General features: G+C 33.9%; 2 protein-coding genes across 3 annotated transcripts in view; one reads left to right on the forward strand and one right to left on the reverse strand.

The window, feature by feature from the left end:
* The window catches only part of LOC111449920 (phospholipase ABHD3-like), a 16,636-nt gene extending 12,492 nt beyond the window's left edge, over nt 1-4,144 (reverse strand). The window contains exons 1-5 of the mRNA XM_023090007.1: nt 3,791-4,144; nt 3,591-3,680; nt 2,967-3,028; nt 1,821-1,921; nt 944-1,033 (exon numbers count right to left, since the gene is read on the reverse strand). Coding sequence (XP_022945775.1) covers nt 944-1,033; nt 1,821-1,921; nt 2,967-3,028; nt 3,591-3,680; nt 3,791-4,047 — 600 coding nt within the window. The 5' untranslated portion in view covers nt 4,048-4,144. The remainder of the gene's footprint in view (nt 1-943; nt 1,034-1,820; nt 1,922-2,966; nt 3,029-3,590; nt 3,681-3,790) is intronic.
* A 2,157-nt stretch (nt 4,145-6,301) lies between these two features.
* Nucleotides 6,302-11,077, forward strand: LOC111449744 (bromodomain testis-specific protein). 2 transcript variants are annotated; one of them, XM_023089773.1, is made up of 8 exons: nt 6,302-7,173; nt 7,421-7,498; nt 8,092-8,335; nt 8,718-8,808; nt 9,125-9,260; nt 9,407-9,757; nt 10,450-10,659; nt 10,802-11,077. In XM_023089773.1, exons 1-7 carry the CDS (start codon nt 6,577-6,579, stop codon nt 10,648-10,650), a joined length of 1,698 nt encoding a protein of 565 aa, XP_022945541.1. In that variant the 5' UTR covers nt 6,302-6,576; the 3' UTR covers nt 10,651-10,659; nt 10,802-11,077. The 2 variants fall into 2 exon arrangements, with proteins under 2 accessions (XP_022945541.1, XP_022945540.1); XM_023089772.1 differs by having other exon boundaries at nt 10,450-11,077.
* Nucleotides 11,078-11,623: the final 546 nt, after the last annotated feature.

An 11,623-nucleotide genomic window follows, 5' to 3' on the forward strand; every position in this document is an offset into this window, starting at 1 on the left:
TTTTTTTTTTTTTTTTTTTTTTGTACAAGAAACAATTTCAATGAGTATGAAATTAGAAAAGAAGAGGGAAACCCCCAAGAAAGATGATTCCCCAGCATACTCGTTTGTGTACAACTTTCTAAGACATTTGTTTCCTTGTTTACACTCACGAACTACAAATAATACCTCCTTGTCATTTTTTTTTTTTTTGTAAATCACTTTGGCGTTTAGTAGAGAACTTTTCCCAACTAGAGCCTTTCACAGCTTCAGCCAACGGTTTTTTGTTTCTTATTTTTTGAAAATTAAAGACTAAATGTGAATGCCATAAGTTGACATAAAGCTTTCTAGAGATAATTATTAACTACTTAAGCATGAATTCAAACAAGCTTCTGTGCAGCAAAACATGATGAATTCAATCAATCTCGTCAAGACAATGCGTGATTTTGACATACAAGAAAAGTTATCTACGCTTCAAGAATTCTTAATCCATCAACGTTAAAAATATATATAAACACAGAAAAATTCATACAAAGATTAAGAGTTCGAGATGCAAGAAAAAGTGTTATGATTTTGGAAATTTTGCAAGAGATGTCAATTGGATGCAGACTACAGAAAAAAGCCAATGAAAAAAGTGAAAATTGCAAAATTTTGCTCTTGTGGTTGCCATTGTTCTATTTTGCAGATCATACTCTGGTTTTTACTAACGATTTCAAAAACTCATATAATTTGTAAGTTTATGAACTATTTTCAAATTTGCAAACAACATAAGTGTTTGAAATCATTTTTAAAATACAAATCATAGAGGTATAATTTGCAATTATCTCTTAATTCAAATAAGTTGAGACTGAGTGGAAGGTGTTATGTAGCATTTGGCATAACGTCCAGCATCCCTATTTGAAGGTTAAAGCCATGTCTACAGTGTTTAATTAATAGCCCTACAGTGTTTAATTAATAGCAATCTTACAGTTAGTGATATGCCACCAAGACCACGATGGTTGCTCACGACAACATTCCATCCACGTTTTGCAATCCTGAATGCCAAATGCTTAATGTACTGTGGAAAGAGGACACCGTCGTAAGCCCAACAAAACAACCAGACATATATAAAAGCTTTGGCCAAATGCTAGCACTGAAAAGAAATCATGATATACTCCCTGTTCGAATTCCATCATTTATTTTCACACTCCAACTCTGAGTTAGTATTGCAGTTGTAACAAGAAAAAAGAAAAAAAAAATTATTACGCACTATTATCATAGTTTCAATAATTCCTTTCACATTCTACTAAATACAAAATTCTACATCAAGATATCGTATAATTAGAATAGACGAGTCTTGTTTTAAGTTGCCATCACCATACTCATATGTACTTGTAACTTCATCTATTTAATGAAATATTTTCCATAAAGAAGAATTTGTGTCTCTTGATAATAAATGTGTTATATCAAACATTTCATTTTATTGAAACTACCCTTTTATATATAACTACTAACTTTTAAGCCAACTTGAGCATAGCTCAACTATATCCTCAACCATGAGGTTAGAGGTTTGAATCCTCACACTTTTTAAATGATGATGTATTTTCCTGTCTCCTGAACTCTGATATGCACGTGACATTTCAGATAAAAAGGACAGAATAATTTGATAATTCTTTTATTCTATTAACTGAATAAAATAATCGCTAATGATAATAATAATATGGCGTCTCAAATAAAAATCCTTCCCTGTGCAAACAAACATATATACCGGGAAAAAGAAGAAAAGAAAATTCATTGAAAAATTCAGGCAATAAGAATAAATAAATTTGGCAATACACCCGTTGTGAATATGAAATATAACTTACAGCTGCAGTAGAGTCACTGGTTAATCCAGGAATGACTATAACAGTTGGTATTTTCTCATTGTCACAAGTGCTAACATTCACGTCATAGCCATCACATTTAACTGCACAAGTGGGTACAAAATTAGATAAGTATCCCATAACATCACTTTGATTACTGAAAAATCCTGATGTCTTCTATCTGCTAATAGATGAACATCAGCGTGGTTGATTTTAATGGAAAATATCATATTCGACCAAATAGATCAGTGACATTTTGATCCCACAGATAACTGATATTTAGTTTTGAAATTTATGCCTTAGGCTCAAGAAGGTAAAGCACAAATTCTAACCCTTTAACTTCCTTACTTTTGTTTGTAAGAAATTTATACATCTCCTAAAAAGACTTGCATTACCATGAGGGTAAACTAGGACTTAAAATTTTGCGCTTCATGTCTCATCATGAGATGGCAAGAAAAACAACATCAACCAACTGCCTATAATTTGTAAAAGATAAAACCCAACAAAATGACAAATAGAACATGAGTTGTAAGTTAGCTCATTACTATTTTTGTCACTAAAGATTTATAAGAACACAAAAGACTTGTGATAAAGATAATGTTGCTGATAATTTTGAAAAGACCTGCATAAACATTGGATAAAAAGATGGGTGTAAGTTTTTTAAAAAATGTAACTACACTTTCAGTATTGAATGCTTAATAGTTAATACTAAAAGCACCCTACTGTTTTGGAAATAGAAAAGTAACATGCCAAAGAAGTATTTCAACAGTATAAATCCTGTCATTATTTTATAAATATTTGATCAGTACATGCTCTTTGAAAATACTTCTAAAATATTTCAATGGTTAAAATTCAATAAGTTGCAAGTTCTAGGAAAACAGGATTCGTAAAGGTAAATAAAAAAAGACCCTTCTGAATTAAAAAAGAAAAAACGATTAGCCAATATCGAGATTGGCACAACAAACAAATACTCCTTTTAATCATTCAGAAACATTTAACACACTTCGATCTATGTTCATGAATGAATAGATACACAATGCATTACTGCGATCAGAGACAAATAGACCAAATAGAGAAAGTAAGAACGAAATAGAGAGAATAGAGAAATTAAGAACGTTCTTAACTAATGAGGGAATGAATTAAACCTACCATCACAGCCCCTTAGCCAATCCAAAGCAATTGTTCCACCATCAGGTACCCGGAATAACTGTCTGGAGAAAAAACATGGGTCCAATTATATATAAAAATGGAAGAAAAGTAACGATTGAAAGAAAAAAAAAATCAACATTGAGGGTTCCGATTATGTCACAATGAATAGTGTAAGAAGCCAAGATTACCCACCAGGATATTTTAGAAGCTTACGATACAAAATTTTATTTACAATATTGAAACAACAGAAAATTTAATGCTAGACTACTAGTTGAAATTTTTTTTAAATCCCTTATAATTATTTTGAGGTCTCTTTTCCACTTATATTCGATCTTCTGGAAAATCAGCAGACATGTTGAAAGCAAACAGCGTTGATCTCATTCATAGTCAGATCAGGCAGTTGAATGTTCGATGTTCCGCAAAGTGATAATCACATATAGCTACAGTGTGATCCTGGAAAGAAGCCTCGTGACTTAGTGAAGATTCTAGAAGTATGTTCAGTTCAGTACATCGGACAACCGACATCTTTTCTTTCTCTCTTTCCTTTCTTCATTCATGATCATTTACTTATTCATTTGGTTAAACCCGAAACGAAAATCATAAACGCGAACAATTACAGCAGACCTTTTATAGGAGACAGGAGGACACTTGCCAACAATACTGAGGAAAATAGTCTGGAGATGAGGACTGCAAAGCCATGGAGTGGAGGAGAACCTGAGGGGAAGGAAATCAATAGAATGGCGAAGGAAGAAGAATCAGAAATGAAGAGAACATGAGAAGCAGAAAGAAGAAGAAGAAGAAGAAGAAGAAGAAGAAGACCAAACCTGCCATGAAGAATCCGGCACTTGGAAACAACGGAGTCGTAGAAGTCGGCGTCGGATGCAACGATGGAAACGCGGTCGCCGGTGAAGGCATGGAAGAAATCGTGAAGAAAATGAATCTCGAAGAAGTTGTAGAGGAAGATGAAGAAGAGGATGAAGAGCGCAGATAGAAGGTGAGAGAGGGGAATGAGAGAGAGCGATGTGAAGAGAATTTGATAGGGCGAAAGGGCATTGGAGGTGTCGGAGCCGGAGGAATCCATGAGAATTGGATTAGCGTGAGAGCTGGTTTCAGTTTCAGTTTCAGTTGAACGCCCAGAGAGTTAATTAATGAAACAAAGATGAAAGAGATGAGCGCCGAGCCGGACTAAAAGGCTATGAAAGAGTCAAATTATAAATTTAATATTTAATTTTGTTTTTATTAATAGTAAAAACTAATTTCTAACTATTTTTATAAAAAATAATTTTAATCCCGGAGTGACTTTCTCTCAAGCTCTCAAACAAAATACAAACAACCCTTTATTCAATTATTCACACCTCTCTCTAGACTTCTTGAACAAAGTACAAGCTTCCCAAAATGCCTCATACCAATAAGAATAGTATTCCTCACTTATAAACTCATGATCTTCCACTAAATTAACCAATGTGGGACTCACTCCAATAATCTTCAATCCTCAACAATCCTCCCCTCCATCAAAGTTTATTGAACCCAACTCTTTGTGGGAAACACTCTCAGACTAGGAGAAATTTACGAGACACTCGGTATAAACTACTATACTTTGTATTGCTTGGGATTTGTTGGGATGATAAACCAAGTAAGGTGGAGGGGTATTTATACCTGATCATACATAATCAATTCCTAAATTTTTAAATGATTTTACAAAAAATCATTTATGTATATTTATTTATAAAAGTCCTAAATCATTTTCATAAATTTATTCTTAAAATCTTAAATCATTTTATCGCTTAATCCATATATTTTAACCTTTTTTAGACTAATCCATTCATAGTTATAATACTCATTACAACTAATTAATGTGTACCTATATGGTGGATTGCTATTATCAATTAATTAATGTATATTATATATATGTATATATTCGACTAACTGTGCTTGAATTTCAGATATGATCGAACTTTATGAGTTGGGTTACAAAAATCCTCCAATCCAATCTAACTCGGACCATGTATATCCCTACTTGTTTCACCGATTATATCGAAACTTTCTATGATATGTTGAACCGTCTACAAAAATGTAGAAAAATAAAATATGAACACAAAAATAAATATATTTTATTTTATTTTATATTTTCGAATTCATTGATTTCCGCATATATGTGTTTGTTTATTATGTCTTCAAAAACTATTTTTTAGATTTTTCAATCAAAATAATGGATTATTTATTTATTATTATTATTATTTTTAGATTTTGAGTTTTAAAATTTTTAATGGGAGAATTATTTAATACATTAATGTAAAATAATTATTATGCAATTTTATTAAAAAAAATATGTTCATAAATTTATTAATAATGGTTATTAAATATATTATAGAGCATATTTTAAATAATTATTTAAATCTATTACCGAATATTCCCATTATTTTTAAAATCTTATTTTCCAGATGCCCATTTTAATTAATTAATTAATAGCTATGATACTATCCTCTATTACTTAATACTCGAATAATTGTTCATTTTTTTTGATATATTAATTACTTATTACATAAATATATTAGCATCAACTCGTGTTCAATTAATTAATACATGAGTGCATTTGAATATAGAAATTTCATTTTTACCCTCACTTATTACTAAAATACTGAAGAAAAATAAATAAATAATTGAGTATACAAGTTCTTAGTAATTTAGCAATTTTCTCAACTTCTCGTTGACAATTTTCTACTGAATATGTTGACTCGTAAATTTTATAATGAATAATATTAAAGGTAGATAGATCAATAAGTTAAGTTTATAATAATAATAATTAATTAAATAAAAATTTATAAAATAAAACTTGACGTCCATAATTAGTTTTATGAAAAATTTTATTTTAACTCTGGTGAAATTGTTGATTTTTTTATTATTTTTTATAAAAATTAGATGACAAGAATTGACGTGACAATTAATAGGTATGAAAGCTAAGCAAGAACGAATTTTAACCGTAGAAAATTAAGATGGTCGATGAAAAAAGTGTATTTTTTAACTATGCGTTTGTTATCATACTATACTTACATTTTTAATTTGATTCATTAATGTAACTATTATATATATATATATATTATTATTTATTTATTTTTTTTAATTAAAGTCTTTAAAATATCATTTTCAAAATATATATGATTGAAATGGAGCGACAAAATGCTTAAAAATAAATAAATAAATAAATAATTTTCTCCTCTTATTTTGGGCCTGAGCTGGACCAATGGGTTGGGCTTTGACCACAACGGGGCAAGCCCAATAAGAATTGTAATCAATCGATTTCGTGGCTCCTCGCAGGCACGATACGGCGGTGGTGATTTAATCGGGGAATGGTTTCTTTTCTGCCGTTTTCGGTTTTTGCTGCTTTCTTACCGTAATTCCAATTTTTTTGGGGTTTCAATCTAGGGTTTTACTTTATTTGGTTTGGCGGCAAATTTCTTTCCCGCTATCTTTGTTTCTTTCTTCCCTTGATTTCCCCCCAAATTCCCGTTTAATCGTATTGTTAGGAAGCGAAGATTGTTTAACGATCCAATTTCCTGCTCTATTGAGCTGCCTCATTTTGCTACAATTGTCTGGTGATTTGGGGCGAAGGATGAAGCGTAAGCGAGGGAACAAGAAAAGCAAGCGAAAAAGGGGCACTGAAGTAGCTGGAAAGGAAGCGAGTTCTTTAGTTCCAGAAGAAAATTCTGGTGCGGAGGAGTTCGATAATGACAATAATGATAATAATGACTCTGCGATTGAAGTTGATACGCCTTCGTCAACGGGAACTGATCATCTCAATCTTGCAAATGTTAATCCAGAGGTTTCGATCGACAAGGCTGCTGGGAAATCGTCGCTTGGGCGTGTTAAAGTGAAGCTCAGGACCTCAAAATTTATCGACGCGCAGCTTAATTCTTCCGATGCGCTCACTCAAAGTGATACTGATAAGAGCAGTCCTCAAATGGGCGTAGAGAAACAAAGCGTTGTTTCGGACAAAATTGAAGATAGTGCCAATTCATTGCCCGAGAAGGAAACTGGTGTTTCTGGGACTGCATCGAAAAAGCCTGGGAGTATAAAGATCAAGTCAACCAAAAGCCTTGGAGCAAGTAATAACCCGACAACTACTGCAGTGAAGCCACAGGGTGGGGGTAATCGGATACCTCAACAGGATTCTCGTCCTAATAAGAACGAGTTGAATTCTGCTCTTACGGTACGTGTTCATTTCAGAATCTTTCTTCGTTTGTTCTTTGTTCTTTTTATTTTCCAATTAAGAAAGTCGATTCCAATGCCATGAGAAGATTGTAGAAATGGGGTTCGCACAAATGGCTTCAAGAACATGTAAATGAAAGAAAATATGTGAAAGTGTACACCCAGTAGCTCTAATTATTTCAAGGTTTATGCTCGTCTTTTTAAGCCTGCATAATGCATATCTTATAATGAACTTTGCTCACATTCAGGTCATAAAGAAAGTAATGAAAATGGATGCAGCAGAGCCGTTTAATGTCCCTGTGAATCCTGTTGCTTTGGGGATACCTGTAAGTATGAATTGTTATCTTAAATGGTAATTGGGTCAAGTTTTGTAATTGCATATGGTTGTGTTACTGCTGTCATACTACTTTACAGATCTTTTTACATTCTCTTAATTCTTAACATGGGTAGGCTAGTGGACTGGGAGTTGTGGCTGTGTGATTATATTTATGAGCACTTCACAAAGGTTATACTTGTGGATAGTGATAATTTTCTGAAAGTTTCTCCTCTCCAAATTGCAACTATTATATCAAATAGCTTGACTCCCCTAGGAGCTTCAGGATCGATGAGCTATCACTGCACGCTTAGTTGTAATGAAAAAGTATAGCAGGGAAGATTAAGGTAAGAAATTCCCTAGGTCTCCAGTTTTCAAGTTTTCAGCTGTGGTCGACATCATTCGTGAGCTGAAAGGCTTTTAATATTGCAATTTTGTGCATTTACGTTTGACTGGTTGCTTATAATTTTACTGAGCATCATCTAAATAACTTATATCCACGATATGATTTGTTGAAAATTAAAATTTACTCTGCAATATGCATATTATTTTATCGTGAGTGTTGTTGGTTTTTTATTCTTTCTAAATATTTCTTTTTGGCTCTAGGATTATTTTGATGTGATAGATACACCGATGGATTTTGGGACGATATGCGGCAATCTTGAAAACGGTGTTAAATATATCAATTCGGAGGATGTTTTCAAGGACGTGCGATATATCTGGGAGAACTGCTACAAGTACAATAATAAAGGGGACTACATTTTGGATCTTATGAGGAGGGTGAAGAAAAACTTTTCAAAATATTGGACGGCTGCTGGATTGTACAATGGGCAAGTTTCAACAACCAATGGTGAGAATTTGGTCATCATATTGGGGTCATATTATTCATTGGCATTGAACTCAAATTACTACTGTCCTTAGAACTCTTGCTGACCAGATGGAAATGAAATTGAATGAATTTGTTGTTCTTTATATTTGGTGATAGAATAGACTTATGCATGTGTAAACGATTTGGCATCTTTTTAGCGTAGTTATGAATTACTGCAAAGATATTTATCCGTTTAAAAGTTGTATGTTGTCAATTCACACGGAAAAAATTTCCAATTCCTGATTTTTTTTCAGTTGATGCATTGTTTTGTTTGTAAATGAAGACATGTCTAAATTGCATCTTATTTGAAAACGGTGGATTAGGATTGAATTTATTTGTTTTTTTTCCTTCTTCCCAATCTCAGGCGGTGATATAACCCAAGAGAATGGTGGAGCATCCAGTCAGGGGAAATCTCTGAAAGGTCAGTCAAAACAGAAAACGAAGAAGCGTCATGGGTATGTTTCTGCTACCTACAAAAGCTCCCTTGGATGAGTCTCTTTTGAATTGCACAGCTCAACAAAATTTATACCTTTATGCTCATGGTTGGAAGAAAATTGCTGGTTTAGCTAACAAAAGCCAATCGACTGTGGTTAAATGAAAAATTTTCCCTAACTGTAAAATCTCTCTGTCTAACTAGTTAGAAATTAATTTCTTATCCTTATATCTGCAGTGATGGACTTATGTTACTAAATTTTCACTTTATTTCTTATAATGTTGCTTGAGGATAAAACTTCTGAAATGATATGCTCTGATTGAACTGCCTCTTTGCAGAAGACGCCATAAATCTGATTGTTTATGTGCAATATGCGTTTTAAAGCGCCGTAGGAAGGAGCGTGAAGAGATTGCTAGAGTTGCTAAAGATCAAAGTGGAGCTGGCAATAACCTAGCGCAAGAGTTTAAGATTGAGGTAACTTGATTGGGAATTTAATCTACTTTCTCTATGTGAAGGAAAACAGGAACAGTCTATTAATGATGCTTGGAGCTGGAATGAATTTTCTTTATTTTAGGATATAGAATGAATTTTTATTTGATAATATGTTTTTCTTGGTAAAGGAATCTTTGCGTGGGGAAAGTCCTGGCAGCGGGGATTCATCATCGAATGCAGATGATTCAGACAATGAATTAGATGTTGATGAAGACATAGGAGAAGAGGTGAAAATGGATGTTTCAAAGCGACAGTTTAGCACCCCAGAGGAGAAGCAAGATGAAGGTGAGGAGGAAAAAGATGAAGAAGGAAACGAAATGGAGAGGAAGACGGGCGCTGAATCCAAAGGAACTGAGCAGCCTGAAAGGTCGAGGGAGGATCACAGTAGACCGTCGACGGAGCATTCAGCTGACCTGAAAATGGAGGATGTAGTGGCCCATGAGGGAGAAGAGCAAGATATTCATAACTTGGAACATAAGGTATTTTGCTTTCTTTTGTTGGCTTTCATAATTACCATTAAACAATCATTCAACCAGGAAAGAAAAACATAGTACCTCCACTAAAACAGACCAAACGAAACGTACAAAAGGAGATAGAAATAAGATTCTCTATATCCAAAGTGGCTTTAATTTGAAGAATGATGTGAGATCCACATCGGTTCGGTTGGGGAGGAGGAGGAGAACGAAACATTCTTTATAAGAGTGTGGAAACCCTCCCTAGCATACGCGTTTTAAAAACCTTGAGGGAAAGCTCGAAAGGAAAAGTCCAAAAAGGACAGTATCTGCTAGCGGTGGGCTAGGACTATTATAAATGGGAACAAAACATTCTTTATAAGAGTGTGAAAACCTCTCCTAGCAGATGCGTTTTAAAAACCTTGAGGGGAAGCCTAAAAGGTAAAGTCCAAAGAGGACAATATTGGCTAGCGGTGGGCTTGGGCTGTTATAAATGTTTAACAAAACATTCTTTATAAGGGGTGTGGAAACCTCTCTCTAGCAAACACGTTTTAAAACCTTGAAAGGAAGCTCGAAAGCAAAAACCCAAAAAGGACAGTATCTGCTAGCAGTGAGCTTAGACTATTACTAATAGTTTCCCAATGTAACGGTAGAGGAGTTGTTGAAATGTTAAGCCATAAAACGGACCGACTTTGTTACAATGGTTTGATGTTTTGCAGGAGGTAGAAGAAAAACGGAAGAAGAAACTAAAGGCATGGGAGGAGTTGAGCAGTAAAAATCCAAAGCTTTTAGAGTTGTGTGGCTTAGTTTTCCCTGCCAATCCAAGATCCGTGTGGAGAGGACCTCATTCATTGCTTCCGCAGCACCAAGCTTCTCGCACTACTTCCATTCACTTGGCCATACACAAGTTCATGAAGTAAAAGTAGCTGGTAAGTTATATTTAACACCTTTGGATAGCCTTGAAACGTTGTTTCTAATCATTTCTAAAACTACCCACCTGCCACTACCGTTAGATCTCCTGTGCCATTAGTCTCAACCTGACCCCATTTATGTTCATACCTGATGATTCAGAAAAGAGCATGCTTGTGCTGTTATCACAAAACAATGATGCCTTCTCTTCATCCCAAGTCCAACCTCGAAACCCTCTTGCAACGTTTAGTTCAGCACACCATGTAGTGGTGCATCGTGTTGCCCATGATCGCATGTCCATGACAACTTGTCTGTTCATGTTTTCATTGTATGTTTATTCTGCTTTCTTGTATATTTGTAAGCACATGACTACTCATCACGTTTGATGTCATGGACATTTGTATTACCAAAAATCTAAGTTTGAGTTGGGTTGATTTAGGGGCGAGAGTAATCATATCATAATCACTTTGTTAGTTTTAAAAAAGTGTGATTGTTGTACATGGTACAGTATTAAGCGATTTGACGATCAGCCATCCAAAGGAGCTAAAATTATGACGCTCAACAAACACTTGCATGCCTCTTAAATTCATATCCATATCAATAGTATTTCCCCAATTCTACTAACTTGTGACAACTACTAATGTACGTTCAATTTATGGTACGCAATGAAAGCATTTCCCAAAGAGTTGACGAAAATTCAGGTGAATATTGACGTTTACGTAAATTCGATGATAATAGAAAAGAAATGTCAAGCATATTCTTTAACTATGGTTCATTAACGTGGATTTGTATTCTTTAACTATGGTTCATTAACGTGGATTTGAATTAGGGGAAGTTGGGTGAGACAAGAAAGTAGGTCTAGCTTCAATGTATCATCACATGTTTTGTATTGGCCATGGTTGGGAAGTTGGTGAGGATGAACTATGGATTTTTTTTTTTTTTTTTTTTTTTTTTTTTTTTTTTTTTTTTTTTTTTTTTTTTTTT

This window comes from Cucurbita moschata, unplaced genomic scaffold (assembly GCF_002738365.1).
Source record: "Cucurbita moschata cultivar Rifu unplaced genomic scaffold, Cmos_1.0 Cmo_Scf00011, whole genome shotgun sequence".
In the NCBI taxonomy this organism is placed as follows: domain Eukaryota; kingdom Viridiplantae; phylum Streptophyta; class Magnoliopsida; order Cucurbitales; family Cucurbitaceae; genus Cucurbita; species Cucurbita moschata.

Coding starts and splice junctions, on each gene's coding strand:
- LOC111449744 (XM_023089772.1), top strand. CDS start 6,577: ATGAAGCGTAAGCGAGGGAACAAGAAAAGCAAGCGAAAAAGGGGCACT. Junction 7,499..8,091: donor CTGTTGCTTTGGGGATACCT/GTAAGTATGAAT, acceptor TTTTGGCTCTAG/GATTATTTTGATGTGATAGA. Junction 9,261..9,406: donor CGCAAGAGTTTAAGATTGAG/GTAACTTGATTG, acceptor TTCTTGGTAAAG/GAATCTTTGCGTGGGGAAAG.